The sequence below is a fragment of the Podarcis melisellensis genome (genome assembly GCF_964234715.1).
Source record: "Podarcis melisellensis genome assembly, chromosome: Z".
Lineage (NCBI taxonomy): Eukaryota > Metazoa > Chordata > Lepidosauria > Squamata > Lacertidae > Podarcis > Podarcis melisellensis.
The window spans coordinates 28,591,353-28,619,230 of record NC_138547.1 but is presented as its reverse complement, the minus strand read 5'-3'; the positions used below and the strand labels follow the sequence as shown (position 1 = coordinate 28,619,230).

Sequence of the window (27,878 nt, the reverse complement as noted above, 5' to 3'; positions counted from 1 at the left end):
TTCAATCTCCCTCTCCTCATGAGCTAAGCCAGAGGAGGCTCCAGTGGGAGAACTGGTGGAGGAGTATCTGCCAGGCTACAAAAAGGCCAGAGGTCTAATCAAGGGGAGATGACACCAGGTGCATCGTGCAGTCACCAGGTGATGGAACAGGCTCTACTTGCATAAAACTACTTGGGGTGCTTCCAGACAGAGATTTCTTGCAGAATCAGTGTTACTTTGGCACAGACTTTTTTTGCACTGTCCACATGACATAATTCTCAACAAAATGCCAGTGCGCGGCATTTAAACATAATAATAATATGGGTTTCTGTTTTATCACAGAGAATCCGTCAATAAAAAAAATGTCTTCTACATCTGCAGTCACTGCTGGAGTGGAAGTTTGCTAGTGCATTTGGGGGAGAGGGCAGAGTCTCTGTCTTATCTGTTGTGGCATTTGGTGGGCAGTCTCTGTCACTTCGCCTCTACATCCATTTGCTCCTCACCTGAGCATTTGCTCCTCACCCAGCTATTTTGTTTCTGGCGATTTAAATGATATGGACATACCGGGTACCTATTTCCACATGCTGATGCATGCTGGAATTTCAGCAGGCCAGTTCAGAGGAGCTATTCTCTGAAGAGCTAAATACATGTGGGAAATTTCCATGGAGATGGCAGGTGGCATTCAACTAAGAGTCACAAAATTAATGAACTACCTTAATCATGTTCATTAGTTTTAATAGGTCTACTTCCTATAAATCACAGCATATACATTGGTTCCCTGGGAAGAGAAGATTGCTTGTTAAAGCACGCTGGTAACTGTGGCTCTATCAGGGGAATTTGGTGGGTTGCCTTCTAACAATTCTCAGCACCCTTAACAAACTACCAAGAGCCTTCTTGGTGGGTGCTCCGGAACATTGAACTCCCTCCCTAGAGAAGCTAGACTGACTCCCTCCTTGTTGTTCTTCCGCCGGCAGGTGAAGATTTCCTTGTTCCAACAGGCTTTTAGGAACTGACTGCTTTGAATTAAAGCACTGCTGCTGTGCTGGTTTTATTGTACAGGCAGTGCCCATTTCACACAAGGGTTCCGTTCCTGGCCCCTATGCATATATAAGCATCCCCCATCCCAGTCCACCCCTCCCCACACCGTTCTGCCTTCTTCTGGGTCCAAAAGGACCCACATGGCGGCAATAGCACGTCACAATTTGACAAGCCTAAAATGGTCTCCACCTGTACTTACTGGCATGTTTTAAGCAAATTTTATATATGAATATAGTTTTAATTCTATCAATATTTAATTGTAATTTAATGATTGGTTTTTTTCTGTGTTTTTAAAGATTCTTGTTTTTATCAGTAAGCAGCCTTGAGTTCCGTCAGGAAAAAGGCAGGGTATAAATTAACAGCAGCAGCAGCAGCAAGAAAAATACAGTTCCAATGATTCTTTGGGTGGAGCTATGGCTGTTTAAAGAAGTATCACAGTGCCTTTGTATTATATTGTACTGTATTCAGATGATCAAATTACAAATATAATAAGGATTAGGGAAGTCAGGCAGCAAGACGATAGATTTAGAGAAAAGTGGAACATATTTCATATCAACTGGAATGAAAGGATACAGGAAAGAGACAATAGATCCATATAAGCTATTGGGGAAGATAAAGACTTAAATATATCCAAGATCAAGTTGTCTACAAAATGTGCTTGGTCTGAGTAATTTCTTTTTAGTGCTGTGATTAGATTACTGTACAAATTAAATTGGAGTGAATGAGCAGCTTGCATTGAATAATGCTGGATTTCTCTGAACAGTGTGCATTTAATATTTATAAAACATTTGTTTATCTGCAGATAGATGCATTCAGGCTTCAGTTTTGTATTCAATAATTATACTACTAAAATGTGCATATTTTAGTTTTATTCTTAAGGAAAGCAAAGAACCGTTCACGTCAGAAAAACACATATTTTTGTGTTTTAAAAAACACAAACAAAAATATACACTACCTAACGTCAAAGAGTTAATTTGGTATGATACGAACACAACCTCTTATTGTCTTAGAAAAAGAAAAGTGTGGGGGAAGAACAGCAGAGTTGTGCTCTGATGCAAAAACCTAGAAGATCAGATTGCTTCCGATAACTTGACAAGAAAGTAAACTAAAAGCAGCTGGTTTTACTCCAGGGAGACAGAGATTGTCAGATGGGCCTCTCACTTGACACTGTTTCAAGCTGCATATGTATTTAACATGAGGAAGCCAGTATTCCTTCGGGTAGGTGGGAGCCAACACAAGCTCTGCAAAATTAAACTTTGTGCTGTCCAGATTTTATCCTAGCAAGCTTACTTAGTGCATGTAGTACAATAGACAGTGGAAAGGGAAAAATGGGAGGAGGAATAATAATAATAAATGAACTAGGAGAGCAGAATTAGGAGTTATTTTGAAGACTTCTGCAAGGTATTCAAAGGAATGTGGAGGGTAGCTTTATTAATGTAAGTGAAAGATGCACTTTAGACAGGTATACTTAAAACTAATAATTATTCTGTGGCAATAGCCACAGTAAGAAAGCTTGCCTGTGGGAATGTTTGTATGTTTTTAAAAAGCACTTCAAATGATAAGTTCATTATACAACACAGCATAATGCATAGAGTCCTTTATAAATGTTGATGTACAAGAACAAAATATTTCCCGATCAAATTAGACGTATTAACTGCCTCCAAACATACATTGTCCAAATATTCCAAAGTTTGTTAAACTGTTCAGAAAGTGTTACACATGTTCTTAAGCCACAAGAAAGGAGGGTTGGACTCGATGGCCCTTGTGGTCTCTTCCAACTCTATGATTCTATGACTGGTTTCACAAAAGAAACCAGCAGTCTACTGCACATTTTTTAAGAATTGCAAAAGCATTTTCACAGTCTATTTGTCTTAGCAACAACCCTGTAAGGTAGACAACTGTTCCGATTTTATTTTTTTTACTAAAGATAATCAAAATGGACAGGCAACAATTTGTCCAAGACCACCCAGCACAAGGCAAAAAACAAAAACACACCAACCCCAAAACCCACACAGCTAAAAAAGTCCCGAATGCATGATTACTATACCTGCTAAGTTGGGGGGGGGGGACTTACTCTCTCACAATACCTACTTTTAAATGAAATTTAACTTACAGGTCTTGTGCTGCTGATGTCTGGTGTCAGCTTCCTGGCAAAATTCACCTAGTTCAGAATTCTATTTCTAAGGCATCTAGATAATTGCTTCTAGAATCTCACAAATAAGTCATCAACCAAACTGCCATCCTCAATTGCCCTCAGGCTCTTCTACCCAGAGGTTTACACAGAACAGCCTTCTGCAACCTGGTGCCCTCCAGATGTTAATGCAATAATGTAACATCCTTGTGGGCTCAGACTGGAGGCTCAGGTACTCTGGCATCACTGGTGGCCAAGCAGAGGCCTGTGGGAAATGAATGAGGAGGACCTCAGTGCAACAACACTCTTCCCCACTTGTAATTCTCAGCAACTGGTCTACAGAGGCATACCACCTCTGATACTGGAGCTAATAATATAGAGGTCATGACTAGTAGTCACTGATAGTCCTTGTCCTCCATCAGGCATCCCCAAACTCTGCCCGCCAGTTGTTTTGGGACTACAACTCCCATCACCCCTAGCTAACAGTGGTCAGGGATGATGGGAATTGTAGTCCCAAAACAGCTGGAGGGCAGAGTTTGGGGATGCCTGTCCTCCATGAATATACTCCTTTTAAAGCCATCCAAGTTGGTGGCCCTTGCCAACCTGGGCCTGTGGTAGAAAATTCCACCATGTAACCCAGACAAATACGTTCTTCTGTCTGTCCTGACTATCCCAACATTAAACTTTATTAGATGACTCTAGTTGTGAGAGGGGCAAGAAAAACGTCTCTATCCACTTGCTACAAACCATGCATAACTCTTTATTCTGTGTTTGTTATAGTTGCTCTTGTCTGGGCCTTATCCAGTTGCACAATATGCTTTCTAAGATGAAGCAAACCCAAACTGTACACAGTATTCCAAGCGTGTCCAACATTTGTTTAACAACGTTGTGATACTGGCAGTTTTATTATCAGTCCGTTTCCCAATTATTCCTTACCTGGGCTTCACCTATTTCGCAGCTGCCACACACTGGGTCACAATCTTCATCAAGCAAACTATGAATCCAAGATCTTATTCCTAGTCACTCACCACCAGTTCAGACTCCATAGGCCTATACGTGGATTTTATTTTCTGCAATAGTATGTGTCACTTTGCACTTGCTTGCATTGAATAACATTTGCTAATTTAATTACCATTCATGCACTTTGAAAAGATTCTTTCAGAGCTCTTTGCAATGCCCTTCTGTTCTTACCTCCTGTACAACTGAGTGTCATCAGTAAACTTGGCTGCCAAGCAGCTCAACCCAAACTAATTTATGAACAACTTAAAAAGCGCTGGTCCCAATATGAATCCTTGAGGGACCTCACTTCTTAAAAGCCTCCACTGTGAGAATGGCCTATTGATCCCTACTCTCTACTTTTTCTTAAACAAGTTAGTGGTTAAAATTACTGATGTATAAGAGGACCTGTTCTTCCCCACCATCCCACTCAATGACTGCTAAGCTTATCAGGAGTCTTTCAGGGCGGTGATTAATCAACAGCTTTTTCAAAGTTTAAATACACAGTGTTGACTGGATCACCTCTACTTATAGGCTTGTCAACACTCTCAAAAGAAGTGTTCAGTGTTTCTCAGACTTGAGTCTCTTGAGTCTCCAGCTATTGTTATGACTACAATTCCCACCATCCCTGACCACTGGTCCAGCTAGCAGCGGATGATGGAAGGTTACGCCTGTACTCCAACAAAAGCTGGGAACCCAAGTTTGAGAAACACTTGTTAGTTAAGACAGAACCTAGCCTTACAGCTGGAGCAGATTTAGGGCTTTTCACTGGTCCAAGGGGATGCCATCTCAAAGCAGGGTGAGCTAGGTGCTAGGCTATGGGTAGGAGGCGTGAGGCTCTGACAGGGTCCTAGAGTCCTTCTGCCTCTGTTCCAAAGCCTAGCTAGCACTTTCCCAGCTTGGGGAAGGAGATAGGAGGGCTCTAGGTCCCTGCCAGAGTCTTTGTGCCTCCGTCACAAAGCCAGGTACCTCCTTACCCACCTTTGGGAAAGTAGCGCAAGGACTGGGGTGGGGTGGAGGAATGCCAAATTTTGCCCTCGCGCAGGGCACCATAGTACCCAAGTCTGCCACTGCTTGCAGAAGCCACGCCAGTTCCTCTCTATGTGCTATAATTCTAATTTCAATAATGCTTTCTATCTGGTTAGGTGGGGCCAAGTGCCCTGCTTGGTCATCTTACCCATTTCCACCCCCCACCCCCCAATTTCAAGCTGATTTGCTAACTTTATGCCTGACTTTGAAATCAGAAGATCTAGAAAATCTGATTAATCTTTTTGTGTGTGTGTGGATGTGCCTTTTGAGTTTGCATGTTGCCGCTGCAGAACCCAGCATTAGACATGCCATTGTTCCTCTCCTTAAAACATATGCTTGGAAACAAAGCACTTTAAAAAAGAAGAAGAAATAAAACAAGCATACACTGTCTGCAATGCAGTGTGGCAAAACATTATCAGGTTTCAAAAGGATGTCTTCCAGCGACCTCCTGCTTCTTTTTAAAGCACTGGGCACCTCCCAAATCATCATAGCCATAACCCCAATTACTGCTTTTCAATGTGAAAAGAGTCTGCCCTTTGGCAGTCTCTGAAATTCAGCCAAACCATGTTTGACTTTTACATGCTTGGAAATGGCTTTTTGCCTAGTCCAAAATAAACACCACATAAAACCTCAACAATTGCTGGAGGGCATTCACTGAACATGATGGGTTATCCATCCACTACTTTAAAAGTTCAGCAAAGGAATATGAACACAGCTGTAAGTTTGCCTTCACATTGTCTACTACATCCCCATTGTGTTCTGGGATTCTGGCTTGGCCCAGGCCATTTGGTTATCACATTTTTAATAAGTCACAGCATCCACCTAGAGCAGGGGTTGGCAAGGTTTACCTCGCCTGGGCCGGTTCACACCAGTGGAGATCTCTCCGTGGGCCAGATTCCATGTGCGATTTCTGGCACCGCAGAAGTGAGTCCCCACGCCACGCTGGTTTAGCGCAGCGGGCAGGGACTTGCTGAGCAGGCGACTTGATTTGGGGGCAGCTCGTGGGCTGACTAAACAACCCCCATGGGCCACTTGTGGCCCACGGGCCTTATGTTGCCAACCCCTGACCTAGAGCCTTAACATTTAAAAATGAAGGTCAGAGCTGTCCCAAAGGAGCAACTGGTAATGCAGAACTTTGACTGCTGGGGACCTAGGTGTAACTCTCACACAAGGCAACTTATGGAAAGTGTGGTTAGACTATGAACCCTTGATTAAACCTTTCCCCTCTAGGCAGGCCTGTGGAACTTGTGGCACTCCAGATGTTGCTAGGGGACAGCTCCCATCAACTGCAATCATTTGCCACCCTAGCTGATGCTGATGGGAGCTTAAATCCAACAACATCTGGAGGGCCACAGGTTTCCACATTTGTAGCCTACTTGCTACTGGGATTTTCCAGTGAACCCGGGGAACTTTAGAATGAGGGCTGGGTGTATATGCAATGGGAGAGAGATGGTTATCATGTAGTAAAAATTCCATGATGGTTGTATATTTTTTTTAAGAGTCCCAGAACCTGTTAAGATGATTGAAATTAAAATAGTGTTTCTTAATAGTTTTGTGGAAGAACATATATCCATTTCCACACTGTCCTGAGTAGTGTTGTACAACTGTTGTTACACAGAAATCAAGATCTCGCAACAACAGATATAGGTAATGGCATTTTAAGGGATCTAAAAGCTGGGATTTTAACTCAGCTGTTTGCTTAGGTCTGCCAGGAAACTTGTCAGAGACATTAAAATAACTGTGTTTCCCCAAAGGCTGGTTGCTGTGCATTTCTGTGCTGTCACTAGAACAATGAATGCCTTTCAGAAAAAAAATATACTGACCTAACCCACATTTATAGATATTGTTCAGGCACAGCTGTATCTCAGTAATAGGTAGTAATGCTACCCAGTATTACCAAAATTTCATGATTAGCCCACCTTTCCTGAGCTTTCTTTAAGAAAATGCTTAAGGCAGATTTAAACAATGCATGTACATTTTCATTAAATGGTAGCTCTTGAAGCTTAAATGATAGCACCCAAATTAGCACCCAAATTCAAACTAAACAGCAGCAGTAGAATGGAAGAAATAAGCAGCAATGTCAAGAACCTCTAATATCTAACCACAACATCAGAGGTGGAGATCTAAAGTCTCACACTTACAACACAGTAATATCACTATAATGGTTACAGCTTCCCCCAAAGAATCCAGGGAAATGTAGTTTTGTAAGGGTGCCTAGAGTTGTTAGAAGTCTCTTATTCCCCTCACAGAGCTGCCATTTCCAGAGTTCCAGGCAAAGAGGGACTAAATGTTAAAAAGATATTGCAGTGCTTTAAATGTATGGTGCAGATGTGGCCCAAATTTCAGAACCAAAAGGTCCTTAATTCTTGTCATGAAAGGATTTCAGAACCAAAACACAACAGAAGAGGCTCGTCTGTACTGTATTTGCAGATCTAGGGTGAATGCAGCTGTGGCCCGCCATGGTTCAGCTCCGCCCAGACCTCAAACATGATGTGGAGCAAGATCTGCCCAGAAGACTCTGCCAATAACTCTGAAACCATGGGATCTGGGTATCCCTACCCCAGGAATGGAGGTCCCCACACCATCTACCTGGGCTTCTAGCTGACACTTGTACTGCCTCTACAAACACATTCTAGCCGACAAAAACACTCGGGGTGCAAATCAGGGCCAGTGAGTGGTGTAGTCTGGGGACAGTCCCAAGGGCCAGGCCTGGAGGGCCAAATCTGGCTCCCGGACAAGAGATTCCCCATCCCAGTCCTAGGGGCATAGCAGGAGCAGAGAAGACAATGGGCCAGGCAGATCAAGGGCTGATTGAGGCAGGAAGGGGCACCATCCTCTGGACCTGAGGAAACAGACATTGTCCTTCATACCAAGCCTTGAGCCAGGTCTCGGCCATTCTGCAAGGTTCCCAGCATCTGTTGCTTTACTTTCCCTAGCACAATACTGCTATGTGCCACCTCAATCTCCAAGCGGTGCGAGATTCCAAGGGTTGCAGGTGTGCCTTAACCCAGAGTCTGTGTTCACTTTTGGACAAGGGGACACAGTCTTTATGGCGTCTTTATGATATATGGCTTGTTTACACACATTTACAACCATAGCCTCCTGTAGGAGGGTGGTTCCAACCACCTCGTCCCAAGCAGCGCCAGCTTCTTCCAAAGGCAGCAGCATCCCTGCCTTGCAGCTTGCCTCCCCAACCCCAGCCCAGCCCAAGAAAAGCTACATCTCACCTGTTCTCACCTTGCTATCCTAAGCCCTGGTTTGAGGAGAGAGGCCCTGCTCATCTGTATTCTCACACCTAGTTATTTGATGCTTTGTTGTGCTCAGTCCCCCCAGGCTCTCACCTCAAAGGGAATTAGGCTGACTCCATTACCTTTGAACCCATGTTGATTTCACAGAATTAAGGGTGTCTGTCCAGCACACAGGGTCTGACTTAATTAGCCACCACATATGCTAATTAAAGGATTAGCAGGGACTATCACACAGTTTAAACAAATCTATGACAAAACAATAGCTTCATTGTTTAGCCATTGTTAACATTGCCCTGCTTGCCATCAACAAAGTTATTTATCAATGGGAATTTACCTTGGTATGCCTGGAACTACCTGGAACAACTATTTCTGTCTCTCTATCTCTCCGCTTCACCCACTCCAGTTTGGTCATTTGTATTATCCTGCTAATGACCAGAAATATATATACAGTATATGTATCAAGTGAAGTAGGGGAGGGAGCTGTTCCTATCATTGGGCAGAGTGAGGAAGCCAGTGCAGCTGGTGGTTTTGAGTACCATGAAAGGGCAACAAAAGGTTACTGATTTAAATATTTACTTGCAGTGAGAGGAACCTGTGGGATTTCTCAGGTTCAAATTCCCACTCAGCCACAAAGCTCACTAGCTAGCCTTGGGTCAGCTGCTATTACTGGGTCAAGGTACCTTGCAGGGTTGTTGCAATGATAAAAAAATATTTGGAGAAAAGGGGTTGTATTTGCTGCTTTGAATTCCTTAATTGAAAAGGTGGGGTGCACAGAAATAAATAACTTGACCAGTCCTGAGTACTGTACTGTGATCCTTGACCAGGGGCGGGGGAAGGGGAGGTTGATTCTCCAGAAAGGAAATGTCTCTAACTTGCCTTTATAATTCTTAATCTTCCCTGGAAACACAATGTGGTGCACAGCCTCACCTGCTGCGCATGGGAAACAGAACTCTGAATGTTGTGGCATTAGCCCTTAAGCCTGAGTGAGTTTGTCAAATGAGATTTAGTACCAGACTGATCACATTATATTGCCCCTCTGCATCTCAGGAACAATAAAGATTATGGGTTTAAGTCTGTAAATATTTATTGGTGTGTGTTTATGTGTGTGTGTTTTAAAATGGCTCTTCTGGACCCTAATAACCTGTGGGAACTTTACAAGGAGACTGTACCCTGCAGGATTAAGCCATGCCTTGAAAAGGACTGAGGAAACATGGGAGACCACACCCAACAGAAGGAAGGGGAAGAAACAGAAATCATACTTAAAAGGTGTGACTGGCAGATTGCCTCCCAGAAGGAAAACTGGAATCTGTGCCAAATGCCTTAGCTAATCATTTCTTAGGGTTTTTATTTTTTGTTAAGTCATTGTTCTGCTGGGTCATTTCACTGGGCAAAACATTCATCCAGTCAGAATATCAGGACTACTTCCAGAGAATATTTTTAAAGTACAGTGGTACCTCAGGTTACAGACGCTTCAGGTTACAGATGCTTCAGGTTACAGACGCTTCAGGTTACAGACTCTGCTAACCCAGAAATAGTACTTTGGGTTAAGAACCTTGCTTCAGGATGAGAACAGAAATCGTGCTCCGGCGGCGTGGCGGCAGCGAGAGGCCCCATTAGCTAAAGTGGTGCTTCAGGTTAAGAGCAGTTTCAGGTTAAGAACGGACCTCCAGAACGAATTAAGTTCTTAACCCGAGGTACCACTGTATGGGGGCAGGGGGAGAGATAATCACCAATAGTAAATACCATGTTCAAAGGAGCAGAAACTACACTAGAGGCTGCTAACTGAGGGGAAATGTTGCTGCTGGTACTGTACTTTTGTGAAACCCTGAAAGGTCTATATCCCCTCTAAATCCATAGGGCACAAGAATCAGTGCTTTGTACTGCCTCAGCCTCTCCTACATTGAACACATCTCCTTAAAAATGCCCACGTAGCACTTGGTGCCAAGACTGAGTGCCTACCCTCCCTATCCTGAGCAGAGGTGCAAAGAACTTCGCTCTGTGAGTGACTGCACTGGTGAGTGACTGCACTGGTGACCTTTTATTCCTATTGATGGGGCAGCTGTGTCATGGCTGCACCATTTTATGCTTGGATTTCCCCACTATTTTAGATGCAGCAATCATTTTGCATTATGCCAAAATCCAATAGCGGCCATTTCTTTGTTTTGTCACACCCATACAGTGCTCAATACCACCACCCTTCCCATGACAGTCATTATGTGACTGCTGTCCACGGAATGTTCTCAAATTTCCAAATGTGTCCACAGGCACAAAAAGGCAGGTCATGCCTGAACTAGACAATAACTACCCCCACCCCCAAAATGTGCTCATTTATCCTCAATTGCATCACATTTGATTCTTTGGTTTACACCATGCCTCGCTTTTTGGAAAAAGTATTCTTTGCATGTTGTCCAGTTGTTAGAGGTGGCATTTTGTTTGTACTGAAAGACTAATGTTCGTCATTACAAACAAACATCATCAGCTGCATGCAGTTGACTAGAGGCACCTGGCTTTGTAGTATGTAATGGGACTCAAATATGAAAGGTTGCCCAGGCTATAGATTCCTATATAAAGGTAAAAGGACCCCTGACCATTAGGTCCAGTTGTGGATGACTCTGGGGTTGCGGCGCTCATCTCGCTTTACTGGCCAGCATGACTAAGCTGCTTCTGGCAAACCAGAGCAGCGCACAGATATATACCCTACGTCATATCCTTTATGATTATTACAAATAAGCACCACCAATTGCCCATGGCAGAGTCCATGCACATGGATGCTAGCACACACTTGCTATAGCACTCAAAGCCACTGTCAGTGTCTTGAGCTGTTAAAAGTAATCTCTGCTGTGGGATCCCTTTTGTTGTGTGAAGTCTACCCCCCTGAGGAGGGGGTAACATAACAGCCTATATAAAAGCCTAAGCTGCATGACCTATATATGACGTGCATTATCAGCAGGCTGCATAAGAGGAAAGGTTTTTTTAAAAAACAACCACAACAACAAAAAACACATGCTGTTCCCATGCTCTTCTTATACCATAAACTCTATTCAAGTGTCCCATCTTGCTTATTCAAAATGTGTACAAGTTTTCCTTCCAAATTCGAAAGAGAATTGGGTCCAGGGGCCCATAAAGTTTGATATAGCTTGATAGTCACTCATTATTTATGGAACCAACCCCTCCATTAAAGTCCTTTGACGAGCACACAGGGCAGAGTCTTTGCTCTCATTTCTTGATGGGTTTTAGACAAAAGCAGGAATCCATCCAAATTTGCACTTTGTGTTGGGAGAGATCTCAGAAGCAATGACAGAGACTCACGCAACTTATCCAAATTCCAGCATTAACTAGGCAAAAAGAGGCTCCCCACTCCAGAGACCTCTGCATATAGCATAAAATTTGGGAGAGGGATGGGTTTCCCTTTCCCTTTAAACTGGGCTCTTGGAAAAAGAAAAAGCAGTTCCAATTCAGGAGTGAAGTACCTTTGGGCCTCCAGGTGTTGCTGAACTACAACTGCCATCCCTTAGCAAGCATGACTAATGGTCAGGGATGATGGAAGTTGCAGTTTAGTAACATCTGGAAGGTCAAAGTTCCCCACACTGGCCACAGGCCACTGCAAATATAATACAATGTCTTATTAACACATACACGCAACATGAATATACACACTGTTTAAAATGCAATGAAAATTAAACTTCCTGGGGTTACTCTTACATTTAGCTTGTTCAATTAATAAGGCACCTTTACAAACCACTGACATTGGGTTCAGAATCAGCTCAATTCTCCCAATTCGCAGAAATGGCAAAATCAACAAATTCCTCTGTACTGTACTTTGCACAGAGGAAAACTTACATTAGTGATATGGGGCAGGAGCAGTCACCGTGGGGAACTGAATTTATGAGGCTCTCCATAAGGAAAGACCCCATAAGGAAAGATCTTAGGCTGCCACCTAAGATCAAAATTTGACTAATTCGCCAAGCATTTCCAAATGGCAATGGAAGGAGCCATTTTCTTTGGATTTGTTTTTCAATTCGTTTTATTTTTGGTGTTATCCACATGCAACCACAACATGGTTGGTGTTGTAGACCAGGAATGAGGAACCTGTGGCCCTGAAGATATTTCTGGATTACAACACTCATCTAGGGAGGGGAGAATCTGACACCTCTGTTTCTCTTCCGTTTCTTGTTTTCCCATTCTTAAGTTCAGTTCTCTGCATTTCTACATCAACTGTTAATTTAAAAAAAAAGTTCTCATGAAAAGTTCTCATTTTAGTATAAATCTCTCCCAATATACACATTTTTGCAATCACATTTCCTTAATACAACACAGTTTTCACCAATTCACCAATATAGGCATGCTTATGCACTTCACCACTGCATATGGACTTTTTAATACATTACGTGGCTGGAGAACTGCATTGCAAAACTCAATTTTTTTTTGCAAAGTTTCAAAGATTGCTTTGATCACATCCATTTTAAGACATTCTTGCACCAAGATGTCAACATTTTAGTGTGAATTTTCCCTAACAAAACTAATTTCTGCTATGATTTTTGAGATCAAGTGTCAGCAACAATTGTCACCCTAAGAAAAATACCTACACCGTAAGCTCCTTCTTGCTAAAAGCAGTATTTTAGCAATGACACTTATAGCCATGCACAGGGCCAGCAAACCTGCAAGGCAAAGTGAGGCGACTGACTCAAGGGGCACAAGTGCAGCAGATCCTGATGTAGATCTATATTCAGGGCCGGCCCACCCATGAGACAAGGTGAGGCAACTGACTCAGGCAGAAGGATTCACCAGGCAGCATATCCTGATGTCAAAATGCCACCCCCTTGTTCCTGATGTAGATCTTCCCTCACTTCTTTTTCCATGGCAAGGAGAGAGGTGCCATTTTGTGGTTCACCTTAGTTGCCAAAATGTCTTAGGCCGGTCCTGTGTCAACCAGATGTCAATAGGAAGACCACAAACAGGATCTGAGTGCAAAACCACTCTGCCATGGGAGCATATTCACCCAGTGCTTTTCCAGCTGCACTGGCTCCCGGTGGAGTAGAGGGTCAAGGTGCTGGTTTTGACCTTTAAAGCCCTTCATGGCCTAGGACCCTCGTACCTATGGGACCGCCTCTCCCGGTATGACCCACGGAGAGCCTCAAGGTCCATAAATAGCAACACCCTAGTGGTCCCAGGCTCTAAGGAAGTTAGATTGGCTTCAACCAGAGCCTTTTCAACTCTGGCTCCGGCCTGGTGGAACGCTCTGCCTCACGAGACCAGGGTCCTGCAGGATCTGATTTCTTTCCGCAGGGCCTGTAAGACAGAGTTGTTCCGCCTGGCGCCAATTTGATTCCCTCCCCCTCTTTCTTTTTTCTTTCTCCTCCTGTGATGAGGCTGCATTTTAATATTTTAATGTTTCAATGTTTTAATTGTTGTATTTTAATCTTGTTTTTAAGTTGTATTCATTCAACTTGTTTTTATTATTGCTTGTTAGCTGCCCTGAGCCCAGCCTTGGCTGGGGAGGGCGGGGTATAAATAAAAATTATTATTATTATTATTATTAAATCATTCCCCCCACTGGCATTTCACAGCAGCTGGTATTCAGAGTCATCATAGCTAGTAGCCACTGACAACCTTATCTTCTTACGAATTTGTCCAATCGTCTTTCAAATCCATCCATCTTGGTGGCCATCCCTACATCATGTGGGAGCAAATCCCATAGTTAAACTGGGTGCTGTGAGAAGTAGTTTCTTTTGCTTGTCCTGAATTTTCCAACATCAAGCTTCACTTTATGTCTCCATGTATTATTAGGCAGGTGGCAAAGTTCACAAACTGGAACACTGACTTCTGGGTTTGCGGCGTTTTATTTCCAAGTTGTTTATAAACTAAGCTGTTCTAAAAGCAAGGTACCACTTTATTCCTTTTCCCCCGTTAACTAAAAAGCACCAAATCTTGCAAAATCCCTACATTTCCCTTTCTGCACCTTTTCCAGTCACGATATGGGCACCAAATGGTTCCTTAAACCAAGGTTTACAATTGCCAAAACAGAATGTCTAGTTGGCATTTTGGAGTAAGACAGCTCTGAAGTCTTATTTTTTCAAATAATGAACTAACTGTTATTGATTATCAGTTAAACATCTGGCTAGTTCAGATGACAACCTTGAGCTAGCTTAAGAACGTTGAGAACTTAGAAAGTCCCTTGATCCAGGGACAGTCCACACACATATTGGCCTATTCTGGACTGCTCCTGCTCTAACTGCACAGAAAAAGCAGTTCGGTTCCAGAAATTCATTCTGATTGTTCAGATAAAATATAACTGATAGAATTCTACAGGATGTGTTGCTAGTGTGTGAAAACATTCCAGATCCAATGACCTCCAGATGATGGAAACGGTGGCACTCAGGCATCTTCACTTGGTTGCCAATGGTCAATAGGCAAGTACAAAATGTGCCTGGCGTCTCGCTATTTTCTAACACTGTTTCCAGTCTACAATATTATTTTTTAAGTGGGGCAATCAGAATTGTGCATAGTATGGCAAGTGTGGTCACAAGATGTAGGAAGGAGCTGACTGAGTGGTCTTTCACATCAAAACTCAGCGGGGTGGGAGGAGGCAGTAAGAAGAACTGCATTACCAGCGTTCAAATGTTCTAACCATTTAGGCAGGAGTTGATCAGAGACTCAGCTGTTCCAACACAGCTGGGTGGGTGGTCTCCAAGTCACTCTGCTGATGGGCTTCTTTAGATTTAGAAGAAGGTGGATCCTGCTGCTTGGTAAACATCTGAAGCCACAATGCAAGAATAAAGAAACAATCCAAATCCACCTCAGAAGTGCTGTAAAAACTGGTGCAACTATTTCACCACTTCCTTATGAGTGTTTGCCACATGCACAGGCTCCCCACCCCCCGCATGTAACTGTACAGTCATTTCGTCAGTTATTCTGCAATATTATCCACAAGAAACTGAACTGCCTGAAGTTCCAGTGTATACTGGATTCTGTCTTGCTGCATAAAGTCTGCACTTTAATTTTTGCAAGGTCTGACTCACACATCATATTAAACTTAACTACCAGTACAGTGGTACCTCGGGTTACATACACTTCAGGTTACACACTCCGCCACTACCCAGAAATAGTGCTTCAGCTTAAGAACTTTGCTTCAGGATAAGAACAGAACTCAACTTAGCTAAAGTTGGTGTTTCAGGTTAAGAACAGTTTCAGGTTAAGAACGGACCTCCGGAACGAATTAAGTACTTAACCTGAGGTACCACTGTACTGTGGTTCAAAGGTGAGTTTCCCCTGCACCCCTGGTGAGAGTTAAGCCACTGTTTGGCTTAGCATTAAGTCCAAACCTAGGCTCTTTTATTATTTTTCTCCAAGAGGACGATGAGCTGTAACCAAGGTTTGCTCTGGGCTTACGGATCATGGCTTGTTTGTGGGAAAGAACCCATCAGTCAGGTTTCAGATGCAATGACAAGCCAGACCATGGATTACCTCAGCTGCACAGCACTCTCAAATGTTGTTGGTTCCATGATGCAAAGGCTAGTAAATTCTGGATTCCAAAATCAGCACTCTTGAGTTCAATTCTCTGTAGATCTGCATTGATTAGGCCAGTGATAGCCCAAAATTCAGTCCACAGCTTCTATTGTTTAAAAGGTCAGTGGAAAATAATATGGGAAGCACCTTAATTGCTGTCTAAAACAGAAGTTGACACTACTGGGCAAGATGAACCAACAGTCTTGACATTTTTTTACAAAGCAGCTCCTAGGATGTACTTTAAGAAAGCCTTCACTGGCATACAAAATGGTGCTTTATGGTTAGAATGGGTCACTCACATGGCAGATCTGCCACAAGTACATTTCAAGTTGGGAATTTCTTTCTTTTTAAAAGCCACCTTGTCCTGGAGTCCGAGAGTTATAATCATACACTAACAATGTTCTAAATTTTCCAAGCACTGGGTCCTTATACGCCCGAAATAGCAGAATCCATGCACTAATGGGAGGTTATAAGCAGGTTCAGGGAACCCCAAGGTTTGAGCTAGTACAAACATCTTCAGTAAACAGAGAAAGGATGAAATGGAACATCCTAATCTGACTCATTCCACACTGCAACATTTTGTTGCAGGCTTTATTTTATCATAGTTATATTCAGGTTCTTTGTCATATTATTTGCATTCCAACCTTCCTTCAAAGAGTGGGAGTAGGGAGATATATGGGATTTCCCCACTTTATCCTCCTAACAACCCTGTGAGGTAGGCAGAGACTGGTACTGTACAAAGCTACCCATTGAACTTAATGGCCAAGCAGAGCTTAGAACCAAGGTACCGTATATACTCAAGTATAAGCTGACCCAAATATAAGCCGAGGCACCTAATTTTAGCACAAAAAAATGGAAAACTTATTGATTCAAGTATAAGCTGGTTCACCACACCACAAACCTGGTGGTGGTGGCTTCGGCGGAGAAAGAAGAACTAACAGCCGGAAATGACAGCGGCAGCGGCGGAGGAAGGAGCAGCCCAAAAGGGCTCCTTTTGGGCCGCTGCCGCCCACCTCACTCGAGTATAAGCCGAGGGGGGCTTTTTCAACATAAAAAAAGTGCTGGAAAAGTCGGCTTATACTCAAGTATATACGGTACATTGTGTTCTAAATTATATTGGTACCAAATTTACTTCTTAAAGGACCCTCCAATTCCTTGTCCAAACGAAGCCACAGGGGCTACACCTGATTTACACACCTGACAATCAGGCACCTGATTTAGCTCTGTTTCTGAAGTTACACAAGCCATGTCTGGAGAATAACAAGATTTACACATGCACACACACACATGCACACACACACTCCCTTTGAAGGGAGGTCATATAGAAATGTAATAAAAACAAGAGCATTCAAGATTGTAGAACTGGATACTGAAAAGCAAAGAAACGAAACAGGAAAGGAATATTGGGGGAGGTTAATGCTTAATTTCTATACCAGAGGGGGAAATCTGAGCCTTTGTATTCTGAACAGCAGGACTAGCCTGAAGAGTGGCGTTAAGTGGATTAAACGGATGCTTACCTCCTGGATAATCTCCATGAAATAAAAGTGCTTTTGCCAAAAAGGGAAAAGAATGAGAACTGAAACCCATTCCTTCCCTAGGTATAGTTTCGCCTAACCCCAGGAACATCGAAGTTGGTGGTTGCTACTCAAATGTAAGGGAAAGGCACTCTGTACATGCTAAGATGCACTCACATTATGCCTTCATGCATTCCAGCTAAACAGTTTTGTAGGCAGAAGGTGTGAAGGTGCAGATTAAGCCCTTCCTAGGTAAGGAAAGGTTACTTGCTGCTGCGACCCATGAATCACCAAATGCAGCAGAAGTCTACCCTGTTTACTCCACTTTTAAGCTTTTCCTAAAGTTATTAGTGAAAAACTTGCTAGGTTGCAAACAAGTTATCTCAGACAAGTACAGTACTTACATGGTTACGTGTTAGTACATATATCTGTGACAAATCAATACAATAAAAAAAAATTTAAAAGTTGGGAACTGGAAGGACCACCCTAAGCAAGCAGAAGCAGTCTTGAATACTAGGATTCAGTACTGGAGCATGCAAAGTAATCAGTACAGATTAGAGTACTCCTTCCTCAAGGGTATTTGCAAAGAACTTTAAAGACCAAAGAGCACTATCCAAGTATGCTTCACTGGAAGCAAATCCTATTAAAGTCAATGGGAATTAAATTCCAGAAGAGGATCCATGTGTTGCTTTGGCAGCTGTAGACAGCAGCTGCATACCCATTTACCTGGGAGCAAGACAAAATGAAATTAATGGAACTTACTTCTGAGATGTCCATAAACATGTACATAATGATTGCACTGTCCAGAGTTTTCTGGCAACTGAAGAGAAAAACAATCCTACTGCATGTTTTCTCATGAATCAATCCAGTTGTTTTCAGTGGGAAATTACCCCCCAGGTAATCAAGCACAGAGATAGTTGCCTTACTGTGGCATCAGCTTTCATAGTCTCAGCTTCTCATACTATGAAAGCTGATGCCACAGTAAGGGCAGGAAGCAGCACTGAGCACAACGGAGCTTGCCTCCGAGTAAGATTGCTTAGGATCATACTCATGTCAGCCTTGAAGATGCCGATAATACATAGGGTTGCCCCACCCCCCACCCCATCATAAAATGGCAGATAAAATAAACCCTGCTAAAGATTGTCCCAAATTGCTTGCTACAATTTGCAAAAGCCACCCAGCCCATATTTTTGGTAAGCGAGCAGAGGAAATAAAAGAAATAAGGAAGGGAAATGCCCTGAATGTAAGAGATCGCAGTACTGTAGGGGGAAACGGGAGAGAGGGAAGGGAAGGAGCCTGCTGCTGCAACTTTCCTTCAGTACAAAGGGGTGGGGGAAAGTTAGGAAGGAGAACAGCTACTGGGCGAGGGAGGGGAGCAGGAGCCGCTGGCTTCTCCTTACCGCTGTGGAACCTGATGAAGAAGCGATGAAAACTACGATCACCATCCTGAAGAAGGGCGCAGGCGCTTCTTTGCGATGGCAGAACGAGCGCAGGAGGCCAGGAACAGTGTCTCAGCCAAAAGCGAGCGCAGGAGGATGGGGAGAGAGAGAAAGCGCGCAGGCGAAGAGGCGCAGCGCCGTGCAGTGTGGAAACACGGAATGCCCCGCCTCCTGCTACGAGCGGCAGCTGCTGCTATTGCTACGCATGGGACCCGCTCGCTGATCATCCAAACCCCGGAAGAAGCTGAGAGGGAGAGCATGTTTGTATCGCGGAATCGAAAGGAAGTGGGGGAAACTGCACTGGTGATACAATCCGAAGCAGAAATGCGAACTGCGAAGGCTCGCTTATTACCCGCGCCGGATCTCCTGGCCCCGGGGGGCGGGGAACGCGTTTCTGCTGATTTAGGGGTAAATCTCTTTTTTCCGAAACGGGGAAGCTATTTTGTTCACTTTCTGCTACAATCCTCAAGCCCCAGAACCTTCAAAGCCGCTCCGAGGCATTTGTTAAAATGAAATGGCTTGCGTTCAAAAATCGCACCGATCAACGTGAAACCGACTTAACGCAAGAGATGCCCCTGCTTCGGGGCGCTTACAATCGGGAAAGTTCGCATTATTAGGTCTAAGGCAGCCTTTTTCAATCTTGGGTTCCCATATGTCGTTAGACTACAACTCCCATCATCCCTAGCTAGCAGGGCCAGCAGTCAGCGATGATGGGAGTTGTAGTCCAACAACATCTGGGGAACCAAGGTTGAGAAAGGCTGGTCTAAGGTAATAATGCTTGGCTCTTGGTTTCAAATGCTTTGTTTAAATATAGTTTTAAAATGCCTGAATAAAGGGCACACCTGCAAGTCAGTGTGCAAGAAATGTACTGTATAACAAAACAATTCCGGTTTATAAAATAACAGTATTAAACCTCATTTTAAAAAAGCTGTATTATTATTATTAAATTTGTACAGACTTTTCATCCAAAGAACACAGGGCAGTGCTCTACATAACAATACAAAATGAGAACGCAAACAAAGACAGTCAAACAAGTGTTTATAGTTTTTTCAAAAAAATTAAAAGGCTTAAGAGCATGGCTTAACTACAATGTGGTCATATGCATTTCTTGTGGGAGGGAATTAAACAAATGTTGAGCCATCACCAAGAAGGCCCTGTTCCTGGTACCTTCATTCTTCTTCTTTGGCGATCACTCATAGCCAAGTAAGATTGTCTTCCATGAACACAGTTTTAACAGTGAGTCCATAAGTGACTGTGGAGGCCATTGCAACTCAAGTCTACTCCTGATGGGCCAGAGAGCAGCATTCAAGAAACTGATCAAAAAGCCCTTACAATGGCCCAGAAAGCTGGGTAAATATTATTACTGCCCTGAGGCAAAAGAGGAGGTGAAGCTGAGAGAAAGTGTCTCATGGCAGATTTAAACCAGGGTCTTGGTGTTTTATAGCACAGACTCTTCACCTCAATTATCCCTATTGGATGTATCTGAGCTAAGAGATACGGTTGGCCAAGGGCACAATGAGATGTTGAGGCTGAAAGGCTGTAACAGATCATTGTCTTCGTGGCCCCATTTTGTTCATAATAGGTGCTGCAATGATGTGACATCGGGCATCTCGCTTTCCAATATCAGCCTCTTCTTCTTTTTCCTCTTCTTCTTATTATTCCATTTCCAGTAGGCTCTTCTAACGTTCTCAGAGTGGCTTAAGATAAAGCAGATGAAAACAATCACAATCAGAAAATGTGAAACAATAAACAATACAAAATATCTAAAAATGCCTTATTCAATAACACAATTCATTTAATTTTTAATTTAATATTTCATAAACTGCATATACTGCTTACGGTTTGTTTGTTTTTAACCTTCAAATCAATTTACAAAAGTAATAGAGCAGTAAAATTATTGGTAAAAAGCTGTTAAAAACAACAATTGAAATCGTCCAAAAAGTTACGAATAAACTTAAAACAAGTTAAAACACACACAGCAACATTTTAGATATCCAAGTAGGCTTAAGATAGGTCATTAATCCATGTAAGGTAAAAGGTAAAGGAGCCCTGGACGGTTAAGTCTAGTCAAAGGCGACTGGGGTGCAGCGCTTATCTCTACTTTAAAGTCAAGGGAGCTGGCGTTTGTCCACAGACAGTTTTCTGAGTCATGTGGCCAGCATGGTTAAACCGTTTCTGGCAGATGGAGGACTGTGATGGAAACCAGAGTGCACGGAAATGCAATTTAACTTCCTGCCGCAGCGGTACCTATTTATCTACTCATGTTGGTATGCCTTCGAACTCCTAGGTTGGCAGAAGCTGGGGCAGAGCAATGGGAGCTCACTCCATTGCGGGGATTCAAACCGCTGACCTTCGGGATCGGCAGCCTAAGGCCCACGGGCCACAAGTGGCCCACAGGGGTTGCTTTACCGGCCCACGCACTCCTGAACTGAGCCGCCCGCTCGGTGAGTCCCCGTGCTCTGCGCTAAACTGGCGCAGTGCAGGGATTCACTTCTGCAGCACCGGAAACTGCGTCGACACAGACGCTGGAAATCGCGGTCACGCACTCTCCTGCACACCTGCGATCCGGCCCATGGAGGGGGCTCCGCGGCAGTGAACCATCCGAGGCAAGGTAAGCCTTGCTGACCCCTCTCGGCAAGCCCAAGAGGCTCAGTGGTTTAGACCACAGCATCACCCACATCCCTTTTTACCTTAGTCCATTTAGCTCAGTCTTGCTTACACTGACAGGCAGAAACTTTCCAGGATTTGAGGCAGGGTTTTCTCCCAGCCCAACCTGGAGATGCTGAACTTTGAACCTGGGATCTGGATGCATCAGCAGCGGGTCCTCCCCAGATACTGGGGCTACAGGAGCTCCCCAAAGATGCCATATGTTGACACAGGGCTGGTCATGCACATTTTGGAACAGCTGGTTCTGCCTTAAGGTCACTGTGCTCCACATTTGCAAAGCTAGTAATCAGAACCTTGCAGTGCAGCTGCTCTTTTGGCCTAGCATAGTAAAAATTTCTATTTGTACAACCACCCAAACCTCCTCCATAGAGGTCTTATCACCTCCCTAATCGGAATAACTTGCAAAGAGATTAAAGAATTGGCAATCCCTGAAGTTAAACACTTGGTACCTTTGACTCTGGGATAAAGTTTGTATTGAATAATATGAGTGAAGGAGAAAAGGAAAGGAGCAGAACAGAAACAAAACAAAAGGGAAAGGGAAGAAATCCAAAACCTCTGGCCAACACCTGCATTATGTGCTGCAGAACTTAGCGTATATCAGTTTAGGGGAACAATTGTGTAATTAAGGATTTCAGTCTCCAAACAGGACACACACAAAAAACTCAAATTCCCAAAACTTTAATTGAAGCAAGGATTAGTTGTTAGTGGCTGGAACATCATTTCTTCATGAGGAGGAAAGGAAGTTTCCATGCTGTTTAGTTGACAAAGTCTTACTCAGAGTTTACACAATAAATCACCACGTGTTATGTTTATAATGCTTGACCTCAAACGTCACATTTTTTTTGCCTTGGTTCTTTTTTTTTTTAACATGGAAAAGCACACTAATGATGTAGCTGGCAGAGGGCCATAGATTCAGTTGCAGACTTTCTTACGCTTATATTGCATCTTTATGTGAATATAAATCAGGTTTAATGGGGGCACTTAATACAACTGAAATTCTAAAACCCAGTTTAAATTTAAAACCTCCAATTTATGTTGCTACTATTTTTTAGATAATTCAGTTCTTAAAAACTAAGCCCAGGCCTTGTTTAGCACAATGCATTCATTGTCCAGTGGCAGGCATTGCTGCCATTAACCTAAATATCATAAACTTTCAGGGTATTATTAGACCTGATGATATTTAGGATAGCCCTAGCTTGCCTAGTTCAGCATCCTGCTTCCCACAATGGACTAGCCAGAAGAAGATTGGAAGTGCACGAACATGATGTGAAGCCAGCTGCCCTCATCCTGCCTCTGATCTTTGATGGTGCTTCTAATCCTTGATGCAGCAAATAAATAGCCACCATGACTAGCAGATTTTTGACAGCCATATAATAATAATAATAATAATAATAATAATAATAATAATAATAATAATTTTTATTTATACCCCACCCTCCCCAGCCAAGGCCGGGCTCGGGGCAGCTTACAAGCAATAATAAAAACAAGTTGAATGAATACAACTTAAAAACAAGATTAAAATACAACAACTAAAATATTGAAACATTAAAATATTAAAATGCAGCCTCATCACAGGAGGAGAAAGGTAAAAGGAAAAAAAGAAAGAGGGGGAGGGAATCAAATTGGCTCCAAGCCAAAGGCCAGGCAGAACAACTCTGTCTTACAGGCCCTGCGGAAAGAAATCAGATCCTGCAGGGCCCTGGTCTCATGAGGCAGAGCGTTCCACCAGGCCGGAGCCAGTGTTGAAAAGGCCCTGGCTCTGGTTGAGGCTAATCTAACTTCCTTAGGGCCAGGGACCACAAGGGTGTTGCTATTTATGGACCTTGAGGCTCTCCGTGGGGCATGCCAGGAGAGGCGGTCCCATAGGTACAAGGATCCTAGGCCGTGAATCTGTCTAAACTCCCTTTCAATTCATTTTAAGTCAGTGGCCATCACACACCTTGCAGTAACAAATGTCAGAGTTCAACTATGTGCTGTATGAAGTATTTCCTTTTGCCTGACCTGGATCTCTCACAATTCAACTTCATTGGCTCAGGGTTCTTGTAGAATAGTGGGTAGACATGGCAGACGACACAGCAATTTCTCCAAGCAGCTCTTTATTTTGTATGCTGGATCAGAAGACTGAACAGCAAACAGCTCAGCCGGCCTGCTTTTATAGGCAGCCAGCTGTCAACATTGTAGCAACAACAACCCAGAGTTTCCCGCCTAAAATAACTGACGTGGACCTGAGTGAAAACTATCTACAGACCTGAGTGAAAACTATCTACAGTATCCCCCTGCTGGCCCAGGGTGAACTTCACTACATAACAGTTCTAATATTATGAGGGAGGAAAATTTCTCCCCTTCCCACTTTCTCTGCACCATGCGTCATTGTATCACCTCTGTCATGCCTCCCTGCTTATCACCCCCCCCCCTGCAAACTAGCCTCAAATAGCCCCTTTCATAGCAGTTACGCCAGCCCTTGATAATTTTGGCTGTGCCCCCTTTTCCACCTTTCCCAGCTCTAAAATATCTCTACAATATTGAGATGTGGTGCCCAAGAAATGTACACAGTATTTCAAGTGATGATATGCTTGCATAAAAGTGCTATGATATTGGCAGCTTAATCACTTCCCTAATTACCCCTCACATGCAATTCATCTTTCTCATGGATGACCTATTGCTAATAATTATGGCAATGCTGTGCATTTTTTTATTAATAGCATTTGGATGCTTCTTGTGATATATTCATTATATATAAAATATTCGTGAATGGAAAGTAAAGTTACTCACTGGGTTAAAAAAAGATGGAAACAAGTAATAAATGTGTTGATTATAGACTGAAATGGCTTCCACGCGGAAAGAAGATGCCTTATCTAAAGAGAAATTCTTAGGGAGGATTGAGGGGAGCTGCCAGATAGTTGCTATTTTTGAGTGGAATTAACTTTTATACTGGCAAATTCAAGTTGTACAGTTACAGTTGATTAGAAAATCTTGTGCAAAATAAGTCCTCTTCCCTGAAAGATCAGAAGCTTTACAATAAGGAAAGTGGTAGGAAAACGCACTGAAAGGTGTGCTTTGATGGAACACTGTCTAATCTCCACACAAATAAATCAGAATCAATTAAATGGCTAATGTTGTCCAGACTCCTGCAAACATACCAGGTTATCTCAAAGTGTCCTTGAACACTTTTATTGATGAAGCGCACAAATCTACCAAAGAATATATAGTGAAGCATGTTTCACTACAATCAAATGAAATAATATTATCTGCTGTTGAACGTGTAGAACAAATAGCTAATGCCCAAGATGGAAATTATGGAAGTTATACATTGACACTAAGAAAGCCTTCCACTTCTAATAAAAAGAGTACAAAACATCAGAAATACACAATGTTGTTATGCAGAGCATTGGATATGGAGTTGGCCTGCGTGCAGTGGCGTAGTGTGGGGGTGCAGGGAGGGGCTGGCTGCACCGGGTGCAATATCTGGGGGGAGCGCGCTCGCACTCGCAGCTCTCTGCCCCTACCTGGCTCACTCACTCTCACTGCAGTGCTGGCTGTGCGAATCCGATCCGAGCCTCCGGGTCGCCGCCCACTGTGGAGGGGGTGGGTGCCAGGCGTGCGGTGCGGAGAGAGAGCGAGGGACTATCTGGGGGAGGGACAGTGCAGCAGCTGCCCAGCGCAGCGCTGAGCGCGGGAGAGAACCACACCAGACCAGACCAGGCAGCAGCAAGAAGAAGCTGGCAGCAGCGGCAGGTTAGGGGTTAGGGGGCGCAAATTACTTGCCTTGCCCCGGGTGCTGACAACCCATGCTACGCCACTGCCTGCGTGTTACAGCTGCCATCACCACGGCTGCCTTCATGGATGCTGGGTTGATCACTGAAGAAGACTTGTCGTTGATCACAATAAAGTCAAGAGGGCCCAATAAAAAGTTATGATATCTCTGGATTGGGAATTTGATGGTCTTTTTCAGAAGGCTGATATTGACTGCATCTTCTTTGACGGCTGTGAAGATACAACTAAATTTATGCTGAAAGCAGACAATTCAGATAAGCAGCTCCACATCACCATCACAGGGAAGCATTATTCTGTGTGCAGTGTGCCAGGTGGAAGGTATCTTTACCATTTCACTCCAGAAAAAGGCTCAAAGAAAGACAAACCAGCCAAAGTTATTGCTATTCAACTTGCAGATTTCCTGAAGAAGGGCATTGGAAGTGATTCTACAAATGTTAATGCTGGCTTGGAGGGTGATACCATGCATTGGGTACAGGTCAGGCTTGGTTGTAAGCTGATGTGGTTGGTTTGTGCCCTCCACACCAAAACGCTCTTCAATATTTTTCTATTAAACACATTTTTGTATGCCGTTATGACTATTGTACATATTTTTGCTAGCAATTTGTCCTAATTTAATGCAGTTTTGTCTGTTACTTTCACCGTGTTTATTTTTATACAAAATTTTCCCCAATCCGTGTATTTTTGCAGACATTGTTTGGCTGAGCATCACAGAATTCAAAGAAGTGAGAATTTTCAAGGAAGACTGTATTTTAGTTCTCATGTTGTTTTGGAAAATGAGAATATGAGAGATTCATACTTAAATATGCACAGAATCTAATTTTATTGGAGTTTTGCAACTTTGACCTGTTGCAGGACCTTAGCCAGACCTTAGCAGAGCATATGCAGAGTTTGAGAAAGCAATCAGCTGCAGGCAGGATGGACGAAGCAGGAAGCAGACCCTGCTACCAGTAACTTGTTTACTTGGTGGTGTTTATTATTTACAGCAGACTCTACAAATTACTATATACAAAAACAGAAAACGAATCCAAATGACTCTCAGACTCCACACTGACCAACAACCTTTCTAGTCAGTTAGGTCATAAGTCATCATGCCTGTGTGAGACCTCAACCAATGGTAGAGCTGTACCTAAGGCCGCATATCTCTAGGCAGAATTACTCCTTTCTGCTCAGCCATGCTTGGCCTTCGGCCAACTCTTAATTGACTTCGTGTGAAGCTGCACGTAGAAGAAAAATCCCAACAAATTTCTCCTCCATTCCCAGCAACAACTAGCAGCTGTTCTTCAGAGTTTTTGTTGCAAGCAATGCTAAAGCAGTGTGCAGCATGTGGCCAGCTCACACTGTCTCTCCCACCCTCTATTGTGTAAGCCTTAAATGCATTGGTGGTATGGACCTGTTGGCTTTCACATCTACTTTAATTACAGTGGTACCTCGGGCTACATACGCTTCAGGTTACATACACTTCAGGTTACAGACTCTGCTAACCCACAAATAGTGCTTCAGGTTAAGAACTTTGCTTCAGGATGAGAACAGAAATCGTGCTCCTGCAGCAGCGGGAGGCCCCATTAGCTAAAGTGGTGCTTCAGGTTAAGAACAGTTTCAGGTTAAGAACGGACCTCCGGAACGAATTAAGTACTTAACCCGAGGTACCACTGTACTACATTTATATACCAGCTTTCCTTCAATGAATTCAGAGTGATATATATACAGGTCTCCACCTCTCCATTTTATCCTGACAGTTACCTTGTGAGGTAGGTTAGGCAGGCCCAGACAGAAGGGGGGGGGGGCATACGGGGCACTTGGCCCAGGCCTCCGATTCCAAAGGGGGCCTCGGTCAGCATATTCACAATCACAGGGAATGCATTGGGGCAAACGCAGAGGTGCAAAGGCGGCGGCGGCGGTGGGCGGATTCCCTGGGGACATGGCTGGCAGCGAGAGAGAAAAGCTTCCCCGGCGTCTGGGGCAGGGCCTGCAATTGGCTCCGCAGAGGAGCGCGGAATGGGGGCCGGGTGGGTGGAGGCGACCAAGGCTCCAGCAGCCAGTGTGCCACAAACGTGATGGTGGACCATGTTTTTCATGCTGTTAATAGTTGGTGAGTTTTTGTTTGAAATATTGTTTGCCAAAAATTAAAACCACACGTACCTTTAAGATAAGTGTTTTGGCTTTCTTATCGCTAATTTTTTTTTTTTTTTTTTTTGGAAAATGATGGAAAATTGATGAAGATGTGGCCATTTGTTTAAAATTTTGTTGACTAGGCCAGGAATATTACTTACAACCAAGGAGTACATATAGCTCAATGAGGATAAAATTTGGTGGAAACCATGTTTTTTAAAGAAATAGTGGCTTATGAGCAATAGTGGCTTTCTCACAAGCATACATCTTTTTTAAGAGTAGAATAAGAAGACGGAGAAGTTTTAATTATAATTTAATTATAATTAATGGTCAAATTTGTTCAGGACTTTGAGGTACCAATGAATGTTCCGAGTGATAAGGACAATAATTCATTTCCAAGCCGTCTTTTTACTGTAATAATGAAAAATGGCGAAAAACATAAACAAGA

At 43.3% G+C, this 27,878-nt stretch overlaps 1 protein-coding gene and 1 long non-coding RNA gene across 2 annotated transcripts in view; both read right to left on the bottom strand.

Moving 5' to 3' along the window:
- SH3BGRL (SH3 domain binding glutamate rich protein like) overlaps positions 1–19,063 on the bottom strand; it is a 39,226-nt gene extending 20,163 nt beyond the window's left edge. Inside the window, exon 1 of the mRNA XM_081897529.1 lies at positions 18,842–19,063. Coding sequence (XP_081753655.1) covers positions 18,842–18,886 — 45 coding nt within the window. The 5' untranslated portion in view covers positions 18,887–19,063. The remainder of the gene's footprint in view (positions 1–18,841) is intronic.
- An 810-nt stretch (positions 19,064–19,873) lies between these two features.
- LOC309362087 lies at positions 19,874–23,920 on the bottom strand. The gene is made up of 3 exons (XR_014164788.1): positions 23,851–23,920; positions 23,549–23,577; positions 19,874–20,577 (listed from the first exon to the last, which is right to left on the bottom strand). It is a non-coding gene; the product is annotated as an uncharacterized lncRNA (long non-coding RNA).
- Between the last annotated feature and the right edge of the window lie 3,958 nt (positions 23,921–27,878).